Raw genomic sequence first — 26,838 nt, 5'->3', positions numbered from 1 at the left:
TACAAAAATAGTTATTACTTTACAATTCCCATATGTCTACTTCATGTTAGGATCATTTTGGGAATGACATTTTATTTTTGGGGGACGTTACAAGGCTTAGAAGTTTAGAAGTAAATATAGATTTTTTTTTAGGAATTTTCAAAAAACAACTTTTTAAAGGACCAGTTCAGGTCTGAAGTCACTTTTGTGAGGCTTACATAATATGAAACCACCCAAAAATGACCCCATTCTAGAAACTACACCCCTCAAGGTATTCAAAACAGATTTTACAAACAACGTTAACCCTTTAGGTGTTAAACAAGAATGAATGTAAAATAGAGATACAATTTAAAAATTTCACTTTTTGGGCAGATTTTCCATTTTAATATTTTTTTTCCAGTTACAAAGCAAGGGTTAACAGCCAAACAAAACTCAATATTTATGGCCCTGATTCAGTAGTTTACAGAAACACCCCAAATGTGGTCGGAAACTGCTGTACGGGCACACTGTAAACTGCTGTACGAAGGCAGATTTTGCTGGACTGTTTTTTTTTTTACACCATGTCCGATTTGAAGCCCTAGAGTAGAAACTCCCAAAAAGTGACCCCATTTTAGAAACTATGGGATAGGGTGGAAATTTTGTTGGTACTAGTTTAGGGTACATATGATTTTTGGTTGCTCTATATTACAGTTTTAGTGAGGCAAGGTAACAAGAAATAGCTGTTTTGGCCCAGTTTTTGGGGGCTATTTACAACATTCATCTGACAGGTTATATCATGTGGTATTTTTATAGAGCAGGTTGTCACGGACACGGCGATACCTAATACGTATACAATTTTTTTATTTATGTAAGTTTTACACAATGATTTCATTTTTGAAACAAAAAAAATCATGTTTTATTATCTCCATAGTCTGAGAGACATAGTTTTTTCAGTTTGTGGGCGATTATCTTCGGTAGGGTCTCATTTTTTGTGGGATGAGATGACGGTTTGATTGGCACTATTTTGGGGTACATATGACTTTTTGATCGCTTGCTATTACACTTTTTGTGATGTAGGATGACAAAAAATTGCTTTTTTTACACTTTTTTTTTTACGGTGTTCACCTGAGGGGTTAGATCATGTGATATTTTTATAGAGCCGGTTGATACGGACGCGGCGATACCTAATATGTATACTTTTTTTATTTATGTAAGTTCTACACAATGATTTAATATATTTTTGTTTTCAGTTTTTGGGCCATTATCTTGGGTAGGGTATGATTTTTGCGGGATGCGATGACGGTTTGATTGGCACTATTTTGGGGTGTGTATGACTTTTCGATCGTTTGCTATTACACTTTTTGTGATGTAAGGTGACAAAAAATGGCTTTTTTTAGGCTACTTTCACACTTGCGCAGGACGGATCCGACAGGCTGTTCCCCATGTCGGATCCGTCCTGCCGCTATTTCGCCGTGCCGCCGCTCTGTCCCCATTGAGTATAATGGGGATGGGGCGGAGATTCGGAGCAGCACGGCGGTGCACAGCGAAAGCCGCCGGACTAAAAAGTCCTGCATGTCCGACTTTTTAGTCCGGCGGCTCTCGCCGTGCACCGCCGTGCTGTGCTGGAGCTCCGCCCCGTCCCTATTATAGTCAATGGGGACAGAGCGGCGGTCCGGCGGCACGGCGAAATAGCGGCAAGACGGATCCGACATGGTGAACAGCCTGTCGGATCCGTCCTGCTGCAAGTGTGAAAGTAGCCTTACACATTTTTTTTTTTTTTACGGTGTTCATCTGAGGGGTTAGGTCATGTGATATTTTTATATAGCAGGTTATTACGGATGTGGCAATACCTAATATGTATACTTTTTTTATTTATGTAAGTTTTACACAATAATAATTTAAACAAAAAAAAATCATGTTTTAGTGTCTCCATAGTCTGAGTCATAGTTTTTTCAGTTTTTGGGCGATTATCTTAGAAAGGGTCTCATTTTTTGCGGGATGAGATGACTGTTTGATTGGCAATATTTTGGGGTGCATATGACTTTTTGATCGCATGCTATTACACTTTTTGTGTTGTACGATGACAATATAATAGCTTTTTTTACACCGTTTTTATTTTATTTTTGTATCAGTTTTAGATCATGTGATATTTTTATAGAGTCGGTCGATACGGACGCGGCAATACCTAATATGTATACTTTTTTTTAATTTACTTAAGTTTTACACAATGACAGCTTTTAAAAAAAAAAAAAAAAAAGATGTTTTAGTGTCTCCATATTCTGAGCTATATATATATATTTTTTTTGGGCGATTGACTTAGGTAGGGTCTCATTATTTGCGGGATGAGGTGACGGTTAGATTGGTATTGTTTTGGTGGGCACACGCCTTTTTGATCGCTTACTGTTTTACTTTTTGTGATGTAAGGTGACAAAAATTTTTTTATTTAGCACAGTTTTTTTATTTTTTACGGTGTTCATCTGAGGGGTTAGGCCCTATGATATGTTTATAGAGCCGTCGATACGGACGCAGCGATACCTAATATGTCTTTTTTTTACTTATTTTTTTTTTTCTTTATTTGGGGGAAATGAAATTTTTGTTTATTTTCAATTAAAACTTTAAATTTTGGGGGGAAACTTTATTTTTTCTACTTTTTCTTAACTTTATTTTTTGTCCCACTTTGGGACTTCAACTTTTGGGGGTCTAATTCCTTTTAAAATGCATTCCAATACTTCTGTATTGGAATGCATTGGCTGTATGAGTAATACTGTACAGGGGGCTGGATCTCACAGGCTCGTCACAGGAAGGCAGCGCGATGCCTCAGGAAGGCATCGCGCTACCTTCCATGCCATTGGCTCTCCCCTACAGCCACATGGGGACCCAATGGCACCACCGCCCCAACAGTGAAAAGCTGCAAACCGCAGGTCTAAATTGTCACGGGACCCCCCCCCCCCCCCTCGCATTTAGCCAAGGTGCCTACTCAATGATTTGAGCAGGCACCAGGTTACGATCACCGCCCGCCGAGCGGTGATCGGGAACACACAGGACGTTCCCGTACGCCCTGTGTCCTTAAAAAAGACCTCTCACCTAAAAAAAAAATGTAAACTAAGACCATAGCTTTACTTACATGCCCCCATGAAGTGTTGGTCGTTTTTTCTTTTTTCAAACTGTGCCCCCGTTTGTCCGCTATGCCCCCCCGGAATAATTCCCGCCGTCTATGCTAATGAGCCAGCCTCAAATGGGCTGGCTTTAAAAGTTCTCCTCGGCGTGCCTTCTCTCTTCTCCCTGGCACGGAGCGCATCCAATCAGCGCGCTCCGCTCTTAGCCAGGGAGAAGACGCTCCAGTTCTCGCGAGACTTCAGAGAACTGGAGCGATTTCGTCTATCCGGCTAAGAGCGGAGCGCGCTGATTGGATGCGCTCCGTGCCAGGGAGAAGAGAGAAGGCACGCCGAGGAGAACTTTTAAAGCCAGCCCATTTGAGGCTGGCTCATTAGCATAGACGGCGGGAATTATTCCGGGGGGGCATAGCGGACAAACGGGGGCACAGTTTGAAAAAAGAAAAAACGACCAACACTTCATGGGGGCATGTAAGTAAAGCTATGGTCTTAGTTTACATTTTTTTTTTAGGTGAAAGGTCCTCTTTAAGTACCAGGACATCAGGGCTTACCTGTACACCCTGTGTCCTTAAAGGGTTAAAAAGTGGTGAGCGGTGCCTAAAACCCCCAAAAAAGTAAAAAAAAATTGTGCAACAGAAGCGTGCGTTACAGTTTGCGACTTTTTGGAGCCAGAGATATTACAACACCAACCAATGGTTCAATGTAAATATATATATATATATATATACACAGTACAGACCAAAAGATTGGACACACCTTCTCATTCAAAGAGTTTTCTTTATTTTCATGACTATGAAAATTGTAGATTCACACTGAAGGTATCAAAACTATGAATTAACACATATGGAATTATATACATAACAAAAAATTTTGAAACAACTAAAAATATGTTATATTCTAGGTTCTTCAAAGTAGCCACCTTTTGCTTTGATTACTGCTTTGCACACTTTTGGCATTCTCTTGATGAGCTTCAAGAGGTAGTTGGTTGGTTTTCACTTCACAGGTGTGTGCCCTGTCAGGTTTGATAAGTGGGATTTCTTGCCTTATAAATGGGGTTGGGACCATCAGTTGCGTTGTGGAATAGTCAGGTGGATACACAGCTGATATAGTCCTACTGAATAGACTGTTAGAATTTGTATTATGGCAAGAAAAAAGCAGCTAAGTAAAGAAAAACGAGTGGCCATCATTACTTTAAGAAATGAAGGTCAGTCAGTCCGAAAAATTGGGAAAACTTTGAAAGTGTCCCCAAGTGCAGTCACAAAAAACATCAAGCCCTACAAAGAAACTGGCTCACATGCGGACCGCCCCAGGAAAGGAAGACCAAGAGTCACCTCTGCTGCGGAGGATAAGTTCATCAGAGTCACCAGCCTCAGAAATCGCAGGCAACAGCAGCTCAGATTAGAGACCAGGTCAATGCCACACAGAGTTCTAGCAGCAGACACATCTCTAGAACAACTGTTAAGAGGAGACTGTGTGAATCAGGCCTTCATGGTAGAATATCTGCTAAGAAACCACTGCTAAGGACAGGCAACAAGCAGAAGAGACTTGTTTGGGCTAAAGAACACAAGGAATGGACATTAGACCAGTGGAAATATGTGCTTTGGTCTGATGAGTCCAAATTTGAGATCTTTGGTTCCAACCACTGTGTCTTTGTGCGACGCAGAAAAGGTGAACGGATAGACTCTACATGCCTGGTTCCCACCGTGAAGCATGGAGGAGGAGGTGTGATGGTGTGGGGGTGCTTTGCTGGTGACACTGTTGGGGATTTATTAAAAATTGAAGGCATACTGAACCAGCATGGCTACCACAGCATCTTGCAGCAGCATGCTATTCCATCCGGTTTGCGTTTAGTTGGACCATCATTTATTTTTCAACAGGACAATGACCCCAAACACACCTCCAGGCTGTGTAAGGGCTATTTGACCATGAAGAAGAGTGATGGGGTGCTGCGCCAGATGACCTGGCCTCCACAGTCACCGGACCTGAACCCAATCGATATGGTTTGGGGTGAGCTGGACCGCAGAGTGAAGGCAAAAGGGCCAACAAGTGCTAACTATCTCTGGGAACTCCTTCAAGACTGTTGGAAGACCATTTCAGGTGACTACCTTTTGAAGCTCATCAAGAGAATGACAAGAGTGTGCAAAGCAATAATCAAATCAAAAGGTGGCTACTTTGAAGAACCTAGAATATGACATATTTTCAGTTGTTTCACACTTTTTTGTTATGTATATAATTCCACATGTGTTAATTCACAGTTTTGATGCCTTCAGTGTGAATCTACAATTTTCCTTTCATAGTCATGAAAATAAAGAAAACTCTTTGAATGAGAAGGTGTGTCCAAACTTTTGGTCTGTACTATATATATATATATATATATATATATATATATATTGTATATATATAAAACTGTTTAGAGCGGTAACTTTGTAATACACCAATTTTTCCTCAATTCAGAATCAGGTAAAAATTGCCAAATTTACCGAATGTGTGTATGTATGTGTGTGTATGTATGTATGTACAGTGGATATAAAAAGTCTACACACCCCTGTTAAAATGTCAGGTTTCTGTGATGTAATAAAATGAGACAAAGATAAATCATTTCAGAACTTTTTCCACCTTTAATGTGACCTATAAACTGTACCACTCAATTGAAAAATAAACTGAAATCTTTTAGGTAGAGGGAAGAAAAAAAATAATAATAATATGGTTGCATAATTGTGCACACCCGTAAACTAATACTTTGTTGAAGCACCTTTTGATTTTATTACAGCACTCAGTCTTTTTGGGTATGATTCTATCAGCATGGCACATTTTGACTTGGCAAGATTTGCCCACTCTTCTTTGCAAAAACACTCCAAATCTGTCAGATCGCGAGGGCATCTCCTGTGCACAGCCCTCTTGAGATCACCCCACAGATTTTCAATCGGATTCAGGTCTGGGCTCTGGCTGGGCCATTCCAAAACTTTAATCTTCTTCTAGTGAAGCCATTCCTTTGTTGATTTGGATGTATGCTTTGGGTCGTTGTCATGCTGAAAGATGAAGTTCCTCTTCATGTTCAGCTTTCTAGCAGAAGCCTGAAGGTTTTGTGCCAATATTGACTGGTATTTGGAACTGTTCATAATTCCCTCTAGCTTAACTAAGGCCCCAGTTCCAGCTGAGGAAAAACAGCCCCAAAGCATGATGTTGCCACCATCATGCTTCACTGTGGGTATGGTGTTCTTTTGGTGATGTGCAGTGTTGTTTTTGCGCCAAACATATCTTTTGGAATTATGGCCAAAAAGTTCAACCTTGGTTTCATCAGACCATAACACCTTTTCCCACATGCTTTTAGGAGACTTCAGATGTGTTTTTGCAAAATGTAGCCTGACTTGGATGTTTTTCTTCATAAGAAAAGGCTTTCGTCTTGCCACTCTACCCCATAGCTCAGACATATGAAGAATATAGGAGATTGCTGTCACATGTAGCACACAGCCAGTACTTGCCAGATATTCCTGCAGCTCATTTAATGTTGCTGTAGGCCTCTTGGTAGCCTCCCAGACCAGTTTTCTTCTCGTCTTTTCATCAATTTTGGAGGGACGTCCAGTTCTTGGTAATGTCACTGTTGTGCCATATTTTTTATCCACTTGATGCGTGTTCCTTGTTATATCTAATGCCTTGGAAATTCTTTTGTATGCTTCTCCTGACTGATACCTTTTAACAATGAGATCCCTCTGATGTTTTGGAAGCTCTCTGTGGACCATGGCTTTTGCTGTGGGATGAGACTAAGAACATTTCAGGAAAGACCAACTAGAGCAGCTGAACTTTATTTGGGGTTAATCAGATGCACTTTAAATGATGGCAGGTGTATGATGACTCCTATTTAACATGATTTTGAATGTGATTGCTTAATTCTGAATACAGCTATATCCCCAGTTATAAGAGGGTGTGCACACTTATGCAACCACATTATTTTAGTTTTAATTTTTTCTTCCCTCCACCTAAAAGATTTTAGTTTGTTTTTCAATTGAGTGGTACAGTTTATAGGTCACATTAAAGGTGGAAAAAGTTCAGAAATTATTTCTTTGTCTCATTTTTTTACATCACAGAAACCCTGACATTTTAACAGGGGGTGTGTACACTTTTTATATCCACTGTATATGGGTACAGTGCTCCAAAGTCTTCTCCACTACTCTCCCAGGTTATCTGATCCTGTACAGAGCAGTGGCCAGAAGATTATCAGAAAATTGCCATAAAAAGCAGTCTATGTGCAGAGCTTCAGGGGTTGTGGCGCCCCCTTGAGTAAGTAAGAAGAATGTCCCCTGGTTGCACGTAGCTAAGGCCAACCATGGTGTTATACATGATTGACAAGGTAGGCAGCGGCAGCAACAATACAATATGGAACTTAACGGACAGGCAGAAAGCAGTGGTATCATTGGGCGAGTGATACATAGCCAGTCCACACTACCAGCAGTGGTAGATCTATTCAGTGGCATCAGGTGGAGGTGTGTGAAAATCTTTACAGATCCATGTCTGATTCATTTTCACAGATGCAATGTTTTCCATGCTTGTGGAAGACAGTTTTGTCCTCCCTGCTGTGATGACACTCTGGCAATCTATACAATGGAGGATGGACAAGACAGTACACTGATGGCAAACTCTAATTCCTGCCACTCGACCAATCTGCTGACCCAGAAGTCTAGATGTCCATGGGGCTCAAGGATCAGGATATTTGCTGGAGAAATAGCACAGTCCAAGTATGGCTGAACCTGGTTGTTCAGGAAGTGCATATGCATTTGCTGATGTGCACCACGTTGGCTTAGCAGTAAAAAAAACTGTTCAGAGCGGTATCCTTGTAATACACCAATTTTTCCTCATTTAGAATCAGGTAAAAATTGCCAAATTTACTGAATTTAGACAAAGAGTGTCTAAAAGAATGTTTATCCAATAATCATATATTTTAGCAGTTATTTTATTTTTAACCCACTATATCATGGGTAAGGAAGGTAGAGAGGAAGTGCACCCCCTAAACTGCCACCCTCAACCCTGTCCCTGACTACTTGCACCACCCGCCCTAGGTGACGGGGCACAACTGGGCGACGGTCCCTGACCTAAGTAAGTGTAGAGCAGAGCGAACAGAGAAAGAGAGGAACAGACAGCCAAGGCAGAAGGTGGTACACAAGACTAAGGCAAACGGATAGACAGGGAGGTAGATAAGACAACAGTACCCAGTGATGGGAAAGGCAATGGCGGGTCAACTAGCCGAGGTCGGTCCGGGAGGTCACGTCAATACAAGGGATGAGGCAGGAGACGAAATGCGAGAACGAGCCAAGGTCAAATCCTAGAGATAGCGTAGGTACCAAGGGAGCGAGCAAGCGAGGTCAGGAAACAAACAAGGTCAATACCAGAGGTCAAGTAGGAAGCAATAATAATAGTACACACAGCCCTAGAGACGAAAATCACAGGCAACCTGTAGCCAGCAGGCCGCCTGTATTTATAGTGGGGAGTGAGGATCATGTGACGTGGCCAGCGTCACATGACCGACAGACAGGTCGACCCAATCATCTTGTAAATGGCAAATATAGCATCGGAAATACTGTTCCAGAGTCTGATTTGTGCGTTCAGTTTGTCCATTAGATTGTGGGTGAAAGGCTGTTGATAGATTAATATCAATCTCAAGTGCTGTGCAAAAACTACGCCAAAATCTTTATGTAAACTGCACCCCACGATCCGAGATAACTTCATCAGGAACTCCATGAAAACGAAACAAGGTCAGCAGTATCTTTAGCAGAAGGTAGGTAGATCTATGATAAAGTGCATGGAAATAGAACCCCAGGGACGAGAGGGGGACGTAAAAGGCTGTAATAACCCCATGGGTGAAGAACATGGGGTCTTGCATCTAGCACAAACATCACATGACATGACATATTTCTTTACATCCTGTTGATAATTGGGCCACCAAAAGAAACAGGATAAATATTCCTGTGTCTTCTGCACTCCTTTGTGACCCGCGATCTTGGAATCATGGACTAATTTTAGAATTTTTATTGTTTCGGGTATATATAGCTGCTGCCCAAATGCACATCATCAGGTGGTCAGGACAGCTAGGAGTCAGTGTCATAGACCTCTTTTATCTCTTCAAGCAAGTCCTTATTATGGATTACTCCCACAAAATTAGACTCAGGAACAATGGTCTTGGGCGGAATCATAGAAGTGGAATCATTGGAAAAGATTCTAGATAGAGCATATGTCTTGCCGTTACAGGAACCGGGTCTGTACGAGATTACAAAGTTGAATTGATTGAGAAAGAGACTCCAACGAGATTGAGGAGGGGATAGACATTTGGCAGATCTAACGAATTCCAAATTACGGTGATCAGTCAGAACTATTATTTGCTGTGAGGTTCCTTGAAGATGATGTCTCCATTCCTTAAAAGCTGCAATGATAGCTAACAGTTCTTTATTCCCCACATCATAATTCTTCTCATCAGGGGATAAACGTTGGGAGAAATGCAATAAACTCTTGTCTCCTGTTCTCTGAGACAGAATAGCCCCTATAGCACAGTCTGAAGCATCTACTTCCACAATGAAGGCGAGGTCTGGGTCGGGATGGACTAATACAGGGGCTGTAGTGAACTTGGACTTTAGGAGACAAAAGGATTCCTGTGCCTGGGGAGACCAGACAAAAGCATTTATTTTTTCTTAGTCAACTGTGTAATAGGAGTAATTATTTCGGAGAAATTCTTAATGAAGCGTCTATAAAAATTGGCAAAACCTATGAAACGTTGAACATCTTTTATGCTCCTGGGGGTAGGCCAGTCTACTATTGCTTTAAAGGGCTTCTGTCACCCCACTAAACCTTTTTTTTTTTTGCTTACTTATAATCCCTACACTGCGATTTATGCCTACATAATCTAATTAATCATTTTGGTCCTGTAGATTTTGTTTAAAACATGCTTTTAAAATATGCTAATGACCTTGCTACCAGCAAGTAGGGCGGCTACTTGCTGGTAGCAGCCGCATCCTCCGATCCTAAAGACGCCCCCTCCGCATTGTGATTGACAGGGCCAGGGAACGGAATCGTTCTCTGCTGGCCCTGCCTGTTTGCAATCAAAATCTGGCGCCTGCGCCGCGGCCGTACCTGTCTTCAATCGGCGCAGGCGCATTGAGGATGGAGCGGCCGCCTCTCAGTGTGCCTGCGCCGATTGAAGACAGGTACGGCCGCGGCACAGGCGCCAGATTTTGAATGCAAACAGGCAGGGCCAGCAGAGAATGATTCCGTTCCCTGGCCCTGTCAATCACAATGCGGAGCGGGTGTCTTTAGGATCGGAGGATGCGGCTGCTACCAGCAAGTAGCCGCCCTACTTGCTGGTAGCAAGGTTATTTGCATATTTTAAAAGCATGTTTTAAACAAAATCTACAGGACCAAAATGATTAATTAGATTATGTAGGCATAAATCGCAGTATAGGGATTATAAGTAAGCAAAAAAAAAAAAAAAAAGGTTTAGTGGGGTGACAGAAGCCCTTTAATCTTGCTAGAGTCCATGTGTAGACCATGAGGTGAAATTATATAGCCAAGGAATTGCATCTCAGTCTGGTGAAATTCAAATTTTTCAATCTTAATGTAAAGTTGATTCTTTCTTAGACGTTCCAAAATGAGTCTCACATGTCTCTGATGTTCTTCCATAGAGTTAGAGAAGATCAAGATATCGTCCAAATAGATGACTACGAACTGGTCCAGAAGATCCTTTGAAAATATCATTGACGAGATGTTGAAAAGTAGCCGGGGCATTGCAAAGACCAAAAGGCATAACAAGATATTCGAAATGTCCGTAACGTGACGTAAAAGCTGTTTTCCATTCATCTCCAGATCTGATACGAACCAAGTTATAGGCGCCTCACAGGTCTAACTTGGTAAAAAAAATTGCATGTTGCACTCTCTCCAAAAGCTCAGGGAACAATGGTAGAGGATAATGGTTTTTAATTGTAATTTTTTAAAGTTCTCGGTGATCAATGCAAGGTCTTAGAGAACCGTACTTCTGTTTAATAGAGAATATGGGAGCCGGTGAGGAAGATGGGCGGATAAACCCCTTAGCCCGTTTTTCTTTGGAATGTAATTTTAAAAAGCACAGCACATTATTTAAGCTTCTCTCTCTCTCTCTCTCTCTCTCTCTCTCTCGCATGAAACTCCACAAAATGCCTGCTGGGGAGTGTCTTAATTTATATAGTGATGGGGTAGGTAACTTTTCTATTGGTTGCTAGGGATGTTGCTAAGCTGTGACAGAGCCTTCTCATTGGCCCACAAGCTAGAAGAAGGGAGGGATGATCACCTGATGTGTACTGTGTTAAAAAATAAAACAAAATAAAAACAAACAAATATTCGTCATTACGAATATATAGCACTATATTCTAAATATTTGCGAATTCTCAAAGTGCCGATATTCGCGAAAAAAAATTGTAATACGAATATTCGCGCTCAACACTATTGGCCAGAAATATTGCCGAGTAAAATGCCTAGGTAAGCTAGGCTTGAGGTACAGGAGTCAGTACTTGTTTCTGAAGAGATTTTGGAATCCAATGCCAGCTGATTGAGACTCTGAGGAAGTTGGTTGTCATGAATTTGATTAGAGTTAGGCAGTGTGCTGGCCCTCCTTAAAGAGGTTGTCTCACCTAGAACATTGGTGTGATAAAATGCCACCTTATGGACGTGGCCCCCTATGAGTCAAAATCCAACTTTTTAACAAGCCTTGGAACATGACAAGGTAAAATAGCTAATTAAAGACACTTAACAAGATATCTATTGATAGGTTACACGTAGGAAATAGGTCAGAAGAAAATTGAGAATTGACGTGCTTAATTAAGAAACTTGATACCTTTATTAATAAGTGGGTATGAGCAAGAGTGATCGATACACTCAGATGCTCTGATATAAAAATGCAAACAACGAACCTCCTATTATAGATAGGTGGTACAATAATGAATCACTATAGTAACGGGGATGATAATGGGTAAGTCTGTGGGAAAAATTCTCTCCCTAGACGACCCTACGGAACTATGTCCTGAAGCACAGGGATGTCCCCTAGTGGTGGAGACACCCTGCCCCCGTACCTAAGCCTAGATGTGGCCCTAGTGATGCCCTACTTAGCAAAGCTGGATCGGGAAATATTAATCCAGTGAAACAAAACAAAAAGAATAAGTCTAATGTAAATGATAAAAAGACAACCCCAACGCGTTTCGGCTGCATACAGCAGCTCATCAGGAGGTGATGACAGTGTAGTCAACGTAGGGAATAAAGTAAGCAAAAAAATTATTTTTATAAAAAATTGTTGTGCTTAGAAGAATGAGATGGTACTTAGCTCCTTGGCATACTTGATGGTGCTGTGTATACAGATGTGTATCTCTTGTCCGTATGTATGATGAATTCTGAGGGTGAAAAAAGGGCTATATGTCAGACATTTATATAGGTCTGAAAAACAAAGTACTCTGTATCTGACATTCATATGTGAGTCTGAAAGAATAAGGTACTTAGTAACAGGTATTCATATATTGCAATAGTATACTGATCAATAAACAAAGTATACTAGTCAGTGGTGTAAATGATATAGTGTACTCACCAGACAGAGGGGGGCCCTGTAGAAAGCACAGCTGGTATGCTGGGAGGCTGGAGGGCTCATAACAGTATGTCAGCGCTTGCTATTTAAGTGCTGGTGCCGGCATGTGTTTCCGGACGCCGAAGGGAGGGCACTTCCGGTAGGTGGAACGCATCGTAGTGATGCGATGCGTCACTTCCGGTCTTTGGAACGCATATTGGAACGCATGAGCGGCCAATGATGCTGGAAGTTCCTGGTCTGTATGTGCTTCTCACTAGCTGTTAATTTAACCACAGTAATTGGATCGAAATGGTTCTATAGTCCCCTACTCATATAAAATCAGTGATAGGAGGACTATAACCTATATTTTGAGCCCCAAAAATACCAGGTCTTAATCGGAGGGATTCTAATGGTAGCACAATATAAACATCATCACGTGTATATAGCAAAGATTACGGGGGCCATATAGACGTGAGAAGGAAGGATTGGAGTGACAGTGATGTATGTCATTTTTCCTAAGATATGGTGCTTCACGCACCGGCATTGACAAAAGGGGGACGAGCAACTAGGGATATTTATATAGGATAGGACAGAGGAATAGTCTCTGATAAAGGAATTAAGGGGTTTGTGACAAAATGTTTTAAATCAAATAAAACATGTATATGTGAGTCGCTCATTGAGACCGCTTGGTGACTGTGACCGGAATCGATAAATCCATTCGGATTCTTTTTGGAGTATCTTTCGGTCCCAGTCCCCCCCCTCTTAGAGGTTTGGGAATAACCTCAAGTACTAGAAACTTAAGGGTGCTTAGGTCTCCCCCATGTTGATCGTTAATATGGTTAGCAACGGGGGTGTCTTTTTTCTTTGCTATGTCGTTGATGTGTTCGCAGACTCTACGTCTAAGTTCCCTGAAAGTCTTGCCGATGTAATCTTTCGGACAGGTACACTGACATATATAGACAACTCCCTGTGTTTTGCAGTTAGCGAAGGAGCCTAACGTTTGGACGATATTGGTTGTGGAACAAGTGACCGTTTTAGAAATACGTATATATTTGCAAGCCTTACAGCTACCGCATCTGAATGTCCCTTTCGGTTGATAAAAATAGCTAAGCCAAATATCCCTTTCGGTTGATAAAAATAGCTAAGCCAAATATCCATTTGTAGAAAACTGTTTAGGGATGTTTCTCCTCATCAGTACAGAGTAGGATTCTGGCTGGTTGAGTGTGACTTTGACTCACAGGGAGTCACTTTCAGAAGGTAGCACTAGCAAGATGGTTCTCTTTTCCTGGGAGATACCTCTTTGCATACTTGAAGGTAGGGAAACTAAATCTAGCTTGTAACCTGTCTGAATGGTGCTATGCAGCCAGAGGAAAGTTGTTATGTTCTCCCTGGCTTCACAGAAGAACCTGTACTCTACAGAAGGGTTGGCGTCACTGAGTTATTAAGATTAAAGAAGAAGGCTTCTTCTCCTTTCCCATTTGAAGTTTAAAGCTTGCTACTTTGTAGCTTTTTTGTTCTAGTCTACTTCTAATTCCGAAAGGAGAGCCTCTGGTCAAAAACTGTGATTCTGAATAAAAATCCTTTTTTCCTATTGGATGCTCTGTCCAGAATATCATCTAGTATGGATCCAAAAAGTCTGTCACCCTCAAACGGTATTGTGACAGGCATTGGCTGTGGAACCTCTGTGCTGACTAACCATAAGGGCTTTGTCCTGGTGGTTCCCTGGTATTCACCCTTCAACCCCTGTACAGGAATATGTACTTGACTGCAGGGAACAAACTAGGTCACTGCCTCCTAGAGTAGTCCTGGTGTAGTTTCAGATGGCACACTACAGTCAGAGACGCCGGTGCAAAACTCCAAGAGATCATGCAATACTCATAGTCAGGAACCCAGCTGAGGTCAGGGTAATCTGAGTTTGTGTGCTCCCGAGAGGCTAATCTAGCTTCAGGGCAGGTGGCAGAGAATCAGAGTCAGCAGACAGGCAGAAGTTTGGTTCATGATAGACGGACAGGATAAAGCACATCTTCACTGGTATACTACAAATCTATAAACCTTTTTGCTCAGGCGAAAGGGAGGAATAAAGACAGAATAAATAGGAAGATTAATCAGCATCATAGCAGCTAAAGAGAAAGCAAGAGGTTAGGTTAACCCTTGCAGTACACAGAGGTTTCACTAGCGGTGGACAAGGGTCACCAGGGTAACAGAGATGGAACAAAAACAACTTTTGGAACTCACATCCCTGGACCAGGAGAAAACCAAACTGCTCTACGGGAGACATTTGACAGAGCTTCTGACCTTGCCGAGAGTCTCACCAAATCTGCAGAAGCATCTGCTAAAAAAGTTAAGTCCTATTTTAGTATTAGCAGGGAGGAAATAATCTCTTCTCTGGAGGTTCCAGCATCCAGATAATCTTCTAGCTGATTAAGCCTAACACGTAGGGATCTGTCTGAGAAACTAGCTGATGTATCCGGTCTCAACACAGCATTATTGGTCCTGCCAGGAGCATTTTAGAAGGCCTTCACAGTTTTTATCCTTCAAATCTCTTAGCAGGTCCATATCCTCAAAGGGTAAGTAGGTCTTTTTAGAGATTAGGGTGACCGGAGAATCAATTTTGCAGGTCTTGCCCCACTGTACAGAATATTCTTCTTCAACAGGATATTTTATTTTAAAGGCTGGATCCTTCTACTCTTTAGAGATCAATATGTTAGCATTAGTGAGATTTGGAACTTGTCTTCCCCCCAGGCCTTAAAACATTTGATCCTGAATGGGCCAGGGCTCTGTAATTTCTTCAATACTAATAGTTGCTCTTAACATTTAATGACTGACTATGTCCTCTGGAAAACACAGGGGGCAACATGATCCATCATCAGAATAATAACATAATAACATCTCCCTTATCAAATTCAATTTGTAAACTTGAAGGATCTGGGGCCTGTGCTTTGGAGGTAGATGGCCAAGGAGATGACTGAGTCAATCTTAAAGGGGTTGTCTCATCTGAGACAATGGGGGTATATCGCTAGGATATGCCCCATTGTCTTGTAGGTGTGGGTCCCAACGCTGGGTCCTGCACCTCTATCAGGAACAGAGCCCCACAATGTGGTGGCTGTAGGACTCCGGTCTGGCCATCACCAAGCTCTCTTGCCATAGAAGTGAATGGGAGTGCATCATTCATGACTGGCCACCGGTTCCCATTCACTTCTATGGGCCCGACAGAAATAGCCGAGCCAGTGCTCGACTATGTTTGGTGGACTCATACAGAATGAATGGAGGGCGCCTGTGCATGCACAGCAACACTTTCGGGGCTCCGTTCTCGATATACCACTGGTACAATCCTAGCGATATGCCCCCATTGTCTGAGATAAGAAAACCCCTATAAGTCAATAGCAGAGTTAACATCTTCCTTAACAATAATGCTCATATTAACTAAAAGGAAGGGGAGTCTTCTGTAACCATTTTTTCTGTGCATTTGGTGCAGTGGTTTCTTGAAGGTAGGAGACGGGGTTTTTCCTACATATGGCACGTATCTTATCAAAGGTCCCACCACTTGATATTTAAGTTGAAGGGGACTCCTTGCCCCATAATATAACAATATTGGGCACTATTAGGATCTCCATATAATTCAAAAAGGGAACACCCAACACAGCCCCATATGAGAAATAGCAATAAGCACCAAAACTAGCAGCAGGCTATAGAATAAAAACAGATGCAAATTCAATTAAACAAGAAAAGAGAACACCAGAATCAAACAGGAGGACAACATAGCATACTCAAACAACTACCACCCATTACTGGATCAGAAGGATGTGGTGGCATTCTAGACTGACACACATATGGATCCATGAGGAAGCCAACAAAAAATGCAGCTAGGAGAAGAGGACACTAATGCTCATCAGTGCCATTATGCCACTTGACCTGTTCCACTAGGTATATCAGGCACCTGCATCGCTCCAGTCATGCATCATATAGCAGGACCGGAAGTGTTGTCACTGGAGGTAGGGGAGGAATTCCCTTGGCCAGAGAGATTCCAAGTATGCAGATGTTGTGCAACCAATGCTGTGTGCTGAAAACGAACTTAGGTACCAGCGCGTCATCTCAGGGCTACCTTTACCAGAACGAAGATGGGAGGCAGCTTCCACCCCCCCCCCCCCCAGCCTCTGTTCTCTGCACCAGCCATACTAGCAGGCTGGCAAAGATCATAGGCTGGGAAGGATGATGCTGCCAAGTGAAAGGCACTGTCAGACAGGGCTTCTATGCATCCCAGAGGGACAGGATACAACTGAAGCAGGTAAAGGGGAGGAGGCTTTTAACCTTTTGATTCCACATTATTTCCTTCCTATCCCAAGAAGGGGGGGCTCATACCAGTGTCATTGTTGAGGTGCCCGGAAAAAAAAATCTGTCATTTCAGGTAATTATTTAGAATAGAAATGAGGAATAACACTATTTCTGGCCTTTATATGACGAGTGTCTGGCATATTTTAGTATTTTTTTTCCTTAGCAACCTGCTAATAATTTTAATTTTTCTCTGAGAAGGTGAGCTGCTACTAGCTGGAATCATGTCTGCCTGTAGACTACACATGGAAAAACAGGGAATCCTGCTTCCTAACTCTCTGTAGTACAACCTTAAAAGTAATGTAATGGAGGACATAGTAGAAATAAAAATCAGTTTAGATGTAAATCCAGCAGTAAGAAGTTGAACAGTAAATCATGTACAAACCAGCAGCAGTCTCTTTGTCTCTGTGTCTGTCCACCAATCCTCCCCTCCTCTAATCTCCCTAGACTTCTATGTAATATGATCCTTCAGTGAACAGTCAACCCATCCTTACTGAAGAAAGATTTGCACAGTGAATTAAGAGCTTGTAAAAGGGAGAATGGGCAGAAGAGAAGACTGAAAAAAGGAGAAGGAATCATCTCTTTCTCTGATAAAGTTATATACAAAGTTTTTCATATTGGTTATGTAGTAGTCTTAAAAAAGAAATCCTTGACCGCTACAAAACAAAAAACAGAGAATAAAACCGGGAGCTCTTCTATCTAAAAAATACCAACAAACAGGGGAATGGTCTTGGAGAAAGAGTTCCTCTGTTGTGTGGTGTTTTGCAATTTATTACTCCACCTCGCTGTTCTTTCCTTTATATAGCCATGTTTTTTGAGAATTTATTTTTTCATTCCTGGCCTGAAGAAGGGACCTTCAGAGTCTTGAAAGCTTGCCTTATAACATATTTTATTTTAGTTAGCAATTAAAAGGTATCAAATTACAATATAGGACATTTATTTGGCAGGCCTTAACTTCTGCCTCTCCTTAGCCTCTTTTTGCCATGACAGCTGAATGCGAATCCAATAAAATCGTGGCACAGCCTATTAAGGTATTCATTGTTGGACCTTCAAAGTATGAATCTACTCTGCTTGTACTAATATTACTCAGCCATATGGTTCTATTGATTGTTTATGTTTTTGTTGTGAAATTCCGTTAGGTTGTCTCGGTTTACCACAGTATTCCATCTTTTGGCTGCAGAGCTTTGGCAACCAAAGTCTAAAACTTCTCTACAGATTTTCAATCTTCCATTATGCTTACTGGCAATGATGGAAAAAAAACTATGGTATTCATTCTCATAGATTCTACCGATCAGAGACAAATCTTACTATCTAAAATTTCCAAACAATAAGAGTAAACAAAGCCCAGGCCCCACATACAGGTTATACTTACCTGCTCCTCGGAACCAGCGTCGCTCCTGATATCCGCACAGCCGCCGCTGCATCTCCCCGTCGCATGGATCAAAGCATCCGGCGATGGGGGGCAGCTAATAGCAGGAACAAGCCTCCCTAGCGTCACCTGTCACTGCCTGCTATTGGCTGTCGTCCCCCCTGGATGTTTTGATTCTTGCGACGGGGAGATGCAGTGGCGGCCATGTGGGCATCAGGAACGACACGGGTGCCAGGCATTTTGGGGGGCATTATAGGGGTTGGATAACCCCTTTAAACTCTTAGCTTATTCTGATATCATTATGCAAAAGATAATCCACTATTTAAGTCCACAAGACACAGTATGAATTCTCTAGATTTTCTATAAATATTGCCTAAATACACACAGATATCATTTTTTTTATTTAACCTTTAAAGGGGTGGTCTCGGCTGTCTACTATCCTCAGCTGTCAATGGATGAGGAGAGTAATTGGCTGCCATGGTGAAGTGCCACATTCAGTAGAGAGAATCAGTCAGCACTCTGGAAGAAGGTGGTACTCGTATCCTGGGTTGCAGGCCCATACATCCAAGTAGAAGTGGATCAGCACTCACTTTTGGATGCCAATAAATCTTCACTTTATTGCCATAAACAGAATACAGGCAGATTGATCCACTTCTTCTACCACATTAAGGCACATTACAGTGTTGGTGAAGTGCACAGTGACATGCTGGGATATGGCACTTGACCACTGTAGCCAATCACTGTCCTCAGGTGTAGACAGCTGAGGACAGCGATTGGTTGCAGCAGTCATGTACCTTATCCAGGTATTTCACCATTACTATTTGTGAAACAGGACAATGGAGGACCATACCAGTGCCACATAGGATCATGTATCACATTTTTTATTTTTGTTTTACGCTATTCTAGGGATTATGCCCAGATTTTGAATAATCTTGGACAACCCTGTTAATGTGGAGTTGTGTAGGACATACTTTCATTGTAAGTCAGGATTAATTTTCCCTGGTGAGGTCCCACTGCCACAGTGATTTAAAAAAATCAAACCAGAGACCAAACTACCGTACTGAGGGTTCTATTAAAGTTAGAGGACCTTTCATGGGTCCAGACATTATGAAATAAGTAGGGGGTTGTGTAGGGCATAGTTCATGGATGTAATATCGCTTACTAGTGTGTCTGTCCGTTGCTCTGTTCCCCCGCTGTGGCTCCTGTTCACTTTGCCCGACTGATATGCTAATGAATAGCATCGGTACAGGGAGGAGGAGACTGCCCTGTTTCTCAATAGGAGAAAAACTCACCTTCTTCCTGGCTGTGACGCTCTCTGCTGCGATTAGACCGCACTACAGCCAGGGAGAAGGAGACGCCCATTGAGAAACAGGGCAGTCTCCTCCTTCCTGTACCAATGCTATTCATTAGCATATCAGGCGGGCAAAGTGAACGGGGCCACATCAGGGGAAAGGAGCACCGGACAGACACACTAGTAAGCGATATTACATCCATGAATTATGCCCTACACAACCTCCTACTTATTTCATAATGTCTGGACCCAGGAAAGGTCCTCTTTAATACAATCAACATCATTTCTTTTTGAATTGGTCAACATTTGAATTTGAAAGTGCAGAAAACTACTGGGTGAGATATACAATTCCGCAGAAGTTAAAGTGCACTATAATCCTTCAAATGCACATGTCCCTTTGCAGTTCAGTCACATAATGTTTGTTTTGTCTGTATGAAAAAAAGTATTAAATATGAACATGACACAGGGTAGTGTGAACAATCACCTATTGAATACCCCTTTCCTTAATTTCCCATTATCAGGTGCTAAAAAGAAAACCATTTGAAATGACCTGTAGCATAGTTCTAGAGCTCTCTTGCTGAAGTTATTTTGTCATTTGTAGTAGTAGTAGTTTATTAAAAAGGTTAGGGTTTCAGCACAGAGTATCACTGTTATCAATAATAAGAGGTTTTTAATATTATCATAGAACAGAAATTACCCCTATTAAAATATGACTTTTATTTGATTCTTTCTAAAATAAACTAAAAATCACCACATAAATAGCACTATATTTTCATATCTTAATTCTAGTACTTGTCATGCTCCATATAAATTATTTCAATAAATTAAAGACACGATGTAGCCGGAACATATGATATGTCCAGCAGCTTCTTTTCTTACGGTTATACCTAATCGAGTTTTTTTACCGCCAGATGGAGCATAATAGGCGTAGATCAAGTTTTCTTTATCAGGCTTTCAGGCTTTTTCAAAGATAAGTGGGGTCCATAGTGAAGTCAGCTCTTCTGTTCCTGCTTGTCCCTTCACTACCCCTACCTACAAGCGGAGCACCCGCTGTGTTGAGATCCACTGGCCACCTCAGATAAAAATGGTGGCCAGTGGATCTCAACACAGCATTGTCTGTCAAACCTAGTTAATCTAAGGTCCCTTGAAGAACCATCACATCCTAGGCACTGGTGAAACTCGTTGGGACTTTTTTTTTGTTTTTGGGGATCGAATCAGAAAGTGGGCACAATAAATAAGGCCAGTGAGATGGATATTGAGGGCTTAGCCACGAGAAGTGGGGTTGCCCATTTTCGGTGCTTGTAGGTAGGGGTAGTGAAGGGACAAGCAGGAACAAAAGACCTGACTTCACTATGGACCCCACTTATCTTTGAAAAAGCCTGAAAGCCCGATGAAGAAAACTGGATCTACGCCTATTATGCCTCATCTGGCGGTAAAAAAAACTCAATTGGGTATAACCAGTAAGAAAAGAAGGGCTGGACATATCATATGTTCTGGCTACATTGTGTCTTTAATTTATTTAAATAATTTATATGGAGCATGACAAGTGCTAGAATTAAGATTGAAATTCTAGATGCTATTTATGCAGGGATTTTTGGTTTATTTTAGAAAGAATCAAATAAGTTATACTTTAATATGGGTAATTTCTGTTCTGTGATAGTTTCAGCACAAAGGTGGAAATTTTCCATTTGTTTTTTTTTTTTTTGTTTTTAAGTCTGTCTTGGCTTTGTGTGCCTGCACCAAATTTATGAAATGGTTCTCCTTAATAATATATTTGGTGTGATTGAAATGTGGTTTACACCAATATGTCAAAGTATACCAGGGGGTTGCCTGACGTGGAGATGCGACTTTTTCAAAAGTTGCACACAGTAAATGTGCCATAATCCAGGTCTAATCTTACTTTTGTCACTTAAACATAGACCCCTTTGAAAAGTGGCAAGGTTCACCAAATGTCGGCTAAAAAATGTATAAAAAGTGCTGTAATCGACATGACTTGCAACATTTTAAGCAAAAAACCTGACATATCTGATTTGACAAATGTCCTCTAGAATTGGTACTATTATAATGAAACTAACAAGAAGTCATAGTTAATCTAAGAGTAAAGTTAGGATATGATGTTATTGGTTGACAGTTTGAACTTTTGTAGGTTGTACAGATTCACTTGTCATTCTAGTTAGCACACCGCCTGTCCCCTCTCACTCACTTTTGATACAGGCTTCTGTCTTTAGCTGTTACCCACAACATGACAACAAGAACAGGTGCACTGCTTAGGATGGTGCCATTGCCCCAACCTCCATAACTGTCCACCAACCCCACCTTTCTTGCCTTTAGAAGCGACCACATGCTCAGTCTAAATGGAGCAACCATTCAAAAAATGACTTGCTGAGGTGTCAGTGGATCAAGTGGAGTTGCTTGCTACCAACAGGTGCTCCTTGCCTGCAGTGCATAAAAGTGATGGGAGCCCGGGGGATGGTGTTGCTCATGAGGAAAGAGGCACAGGCTACAGGCGTAGACTGCAGGACCATGAAGTGTGTGAGTGGTGGTATTGGGCAACATGTAGACTGCAGTGGTGGTTTACTATCTGATGCTGAAGATCTGGAGAGTGCAAGTGACAGTTCAGAAAAATCTCTTGGTGGAGGAGATGATGGAGGTTACAGTAGCCCATCTGGGGACAACAGAGGAAAAAGGAAGAGGAAGAGTAAATTGTCTGGCGTCAACAAGCAAAGACAAGCTGCCAATGCACGGGAGAGAGACAGAACACACAGTGTGAATACAGCCTTCACTGCTCTTAGGACACTAATCCCCACGGAGCCTGCAGATCGCAGGCTATCCAAAATAGAAACCCTGAGGCTTGCTTCTAGTTACATTTCTCATCTTGCCAACATTTTATTACTGGAAGAGGACAGCATAGATGGCCAGCCATGTCTACACTACAGAACTTCTGTGACCAGTACAGCTCCCAAACCTATCTGCACTTTTTGCCTCAGCAATCAAAGAAAAATCGTAAGTGATAGTCTATGTATATTGTATAAAATCTTTCACTAAAATAATTTTACATCTGTTATATTAGGCATATGTCTTGCAAGCATAGTTTATTGCTTTATGTCTGCTGTAATAAGAGTGCAACTGATGAAAAAGGAATAAAAAGTGACATTACGAAAAAGTGATTTTATAGAGCCCTTTACACAGCATAGTGTTAGGAACCCGAATGCTACTATTTTAGTAGTGTATGAATAAATAGTCCTACTATGTATTTCTATGACAGCTGAGTAGATGTGGTCTATAAATAGTTACTATGATGCTGACAACATGGTAATACAGCAATATGTTCTGTATTTTGCTTATAAAACACTGTTGGTAAAAAAATGACAGTTTAGAGAACTTGATTTTTAGGGTTCTGCCATTTTTACACTTGATAAACATATGCCATAGCATTAATGACAAAGATTATAACGTAAAAGTTTTTTTTTTTACTAGTATAAAAAGTGCAGGGTATTGCACTACTGTATATATAACATTCTACAGCAGTATACAGAGGTGATTGTTCTGTTACAATACATTGTGGATCGGTATATAGTAAGAGAAAACCAAATAGATTCAAATAATAACGTGCACATAATTTGAAATTATAGCATTTCCTTCAATTTTATCCTTTGCAAACTATTACCTATGAATCATTGATCAAGCATTTGCTTTGTAGTAACTGTAACATCCGTGGTGTTCAGACTGTGACCTTATGAAACTTGTCGTCTAATCTAGTCTCTGTGTTTTCTTTACAGCACAGGGAAGGGGAGAAGCACTTGTCTATTTAAGGTGCATGTGGACATTCACTCAGAGGAGCAGCTTGCACAATACTTGCACTGAATATAGACCGGTTCTAAATATACCTACTTGATACTCTATGTTTACATGGAACATTTGTAATTATGCAGCTTAGGGTACTTTCCCACTTGCGTTTTTCTTTTCCGGCACTGAGTTCCGTCAAAAGGGCTTGATGCCGGAAAAGAACTGATCAGTTTTATCCCCATGCATTCTGAATGGAGAGTAATCCGTTCAGTTTGCATCAGGATGTCTTCAGTTCAGTCTTTTTGACTGATCAGGCAAAAGATAAAACCGCAGCATGCTACGGTTTTATCTCCAGCCAAAAGAACTGAAGACTTGCCTGAATGCCGGATACAGCATTTTTTTCCATAGGAATGTGTTAGTGCCGGATCCTTCCTTCCGGTCTGCGCATGCGCAGACTGAAAAAACGGTGAAAAAAATACCGGATCCGTCGATGTGGCCATTTGAATGCCGGATCTGGCACTAATACATTCCTGCATTCAGGCAAGTGTTCGTTTTTGGCCAGAGATAAAACCGCAGCATGCTGCTGTATTATCTCCGTCCTGAACAGTCAACCTGAACGGATTACTCTCAAATTCAGAATGCATGGGGATAAAGCTGATCAGTTCTTTTCCGGTATAGAGCCCCTAGGACGGAACTCTATGCTGGAAAAGAAAAACGCTAGTGTGAAAGTAGCCCTTAGGGATTTTTATTTGCAAACCACAAGAGTGAGAAATCATCATGGAGTGCACTTTATTTTACCCCAAATCAACTTTATTTACCAGCATTTGCAGCTGAAACGTGGCTCACGATGAAAATGTTGCACCTGGTGTTGTTGCTATTTTTTGCGCAAGAAATGTTAAACCCAAGCACGATACTGATGGTGGTTAAACCAACGACACATGATGTAACATGATCCTGGACACGCAATGCTTCCATCAGAGTGTGTTGTCATAACACACTTTCACCTGTGCTTCTAGTGCAGAGGATAAATCCTGCTGGCCCTTTAAGAGTACTTACTGAACGGAACTCAAACGGTGACATAAGAACATTACAACATCTTCTACTTTCTAACATGATTATATATTTTTTAAACAATTTCCTAATATAATGGATTAGTAATCAGATATAATGTAGTAGAATGTTTTTATTCTTAGACCACTAATTAAAATATATTTTTAGTATTATTCATGGTCAGAATTTAATACCCACGTATCCATTTGTTTATGTACTTGTCTTCAAATTTTTATTGATTATTACATTCATTATGTCAACATGGTTAAGCCTGGTATGGTTTATGGTGCATTACACTTTAAACCACTAGATGCATTAGTGGCCCCATTCTGAATGTAAAGACACAACAGTACCTTAAGGGTATGTTCACCCGGTGGCTTTTAACCAGGTCAAAATCCACCACGTACTCATGGAGGAAACGACTGTGGTATCTGCCCTAGTTGTTCTCCATGAATGCTGCAGACCCAATCGCACCTTAGCTCCAATTCAATGGGGCTAAGCTGTGAGCAGACAGCTACTGCAGCATCAAGTGGTGGCTGTCCGCACATCATGCCAAGAAGGGACGTGTTTCTCCAATCTTCAGCGCTGTCTCCTATTGAAAGCAATGGGAGACAGAACACATACAGCTGCTGGCGGAATGGGTGTCCACACATATATTCTGAAGGAAAAAAAATCCTGTCTGAACAGGCCCCAAGCCTAGAGCCAATTCCCATTGCAAAACAAGTGACACGTAAAATGAAAGTACAGATTTGAGTTTTTTGCTGTGAAGTAAAGGCATTTCCTTTCTTATTCCACTTCCATGATGGAAGATGCATACATCTTCCATACCTGTTAAAATACAATTTTGGAGACTGTAGACCATCACTTTACCTACTAAGGCCTAGGGAATTGTTAAACATAATATTTGTCATGTTCAATACCCCTTCCATCAACAAGCTCCTACAGAGAAGAGATCCTGGTCTGAAGCACCTTGTGCATCCTTGAGCACCAAGAAATGCTTCATTTTCCATTCAGTAGAATTCGTACTCACCTGCAGCTTCCTTCTGAGATATCAGCTGATCATAATAGTTCCCAGTGGAAGGAGCCCTGTGATCAGCTTAAGGTCCGGGGCCTTTTCTAAGAAAAAGAGGTTATACAAAGGACAATGTCTAGACCAGGCATGCTCAACCTGCGGCCCTCCAGCTGTTTTAAAACTACAACTCCCACAAAATTCCCTGCTGTAGGCTGTTCGGGCATGCTGGAAGTTGTAGTTTTGCAACAGCTGGGGGGCCGCAGGTTGAGCATGCCTGGTCTAGAATATAGTTCAATTTTCTTGTCATTTTTTCTGTTGAAAACTAGAAAGTCAGTCTCCTGACGTTAAAAGCAAGATGTCAAAACTAGCCAAAACTTTAAAACAAACATTTCAAAATATATGGCTAACCACTTCATTTAAATAAAAGACTATTAACAAGAAGGGGTTGTTAAATAAATGGTCATAAACCATGTCAATTGCTTGTCTAATAAACAGGCAGATAGTCTGTAAGCACTTAGATACATACATTTGATATACTAAGATTATAGGACATAGCATTACAGTAATAAGAATCTTACAGGGCAGGGTTAATATCGAAGAACCTGTGGAACTAAATTACGCTTCATACTACAGAAGTGTTAACTTTGTTTCATTTATATTTTATTTTTACTTTTCCATTAAGTATGTTTTTTTTTCATTTTTTTATAAGGTAAGGACAAAAGTTTTTCTGACAGGCCCATGAATACATGTGTTTATGAAATAAGTGTATTTTTTTATTTATTGTGGTGCACATAATGACAGACCTACTTTAATGCACTTTACCATATGAAAAGTCAGATTACCTCAACAAAAATGTGTGCGATTCTGTAAATCATTGAACGTACTGTATATAAAAAAAAAAACATTGTATGTTTGGTTGTTCATTAGCTCTGTACAGTACCACACTATTATATCATGCATGCATATTATGCTACTGTATTGTAAATACTTGTACTTGATGTTTTTGAGAATAATTGACTCATACACCTCCTCTGCTTATTCTTGTAATGAAGGAACACTTTGGTGACTTCAACTAGGAATAACAAGTTAGACTCTTTCCGCAGCACATTTTGCAATTTCCACTGGAGATTTCGAGAGACACATCCAACATATACCTCTGACTGATGCCACTGTATATGCATATACTGGCATATAGGCTACAATTAGGGATGGAAGAATAGATTTGTCTCATCAAACAGAGTTCTGGACCTGCGACGGGGTGTCTCCAAAGCAGAAGATGCTACCACTAACGCCTTATTAACAGGGCCGGACATCTCGGCCGGCCCTGACTAGCGGCGCAGCAATGGCTCATACATTGCTACCAAT

The 26,838-nt window shown here is 41.2% G+C and overlaps 1 protein-coding gene across 1 annotated transcript; it reads left to right on the top strand.

Annotated features, from left to right (window-relative positions):
• Nucleotides 1-21,949: 21,949 nt before the first annotated feature.
• LOC122932867 (transcription factor 15-like) lies at nt 21,950-23,639 on the top strand. The gene is made up of 2 exons (XM_044287516.1): nt 21,950-22,628; nt 23,405-23,639. Exons 1-2 carry the CDS (start codon nt 22,080-22,082, stop codon nt 23,435-23,437), a joined length of 582 nt encoding a protein of 193 aa, XP_044143451.1. The 5' UTR covers nt 21,950-22,079; the 3' UTR covers nt 23,438-23,639.
• The last annotated feature ends 3,199 nt before the right edge of the window (nt 23,640-26,838 follow it).

Source organism: Bufo gargarizans, chromosome 3 (genome assembly GCF_014858855.1).
Source record: "Bufo gargarizans isolate SCDJY-AF-19 chromosome 3, ASM1485885v1, whole genome shotgun sequence".
Taxonomy (NCBI): domain Eukaryota; kingdom Metazoa; phylum Chordata; class Amphibia; order Anura; family Bufonidae; genus Bufo; species Bufo gargarizans.
Note: the sequence above shows the minus strand (reverse complement) of the source record. Positions and strands in the feature narration are given on the sequence as shown.

Bases quoted from the DNA above. Each gene is read 5' to 3' on its own strand.
- LOC122932867 (XM_044287516.1), top strand. From the start codon at position 22,080: ATGGGAGCCCGGGGGATGGTGTTGCTCATGAGGAAAGAGGCACAGGCT. The intron at 22,629-23,404 runs GTAAGTGATAGT...TTTTCTTTACAG, and splicing joins TCAGCAATCAAAGAAAAATC to CACAGGGAAGGGGAGAAGCA.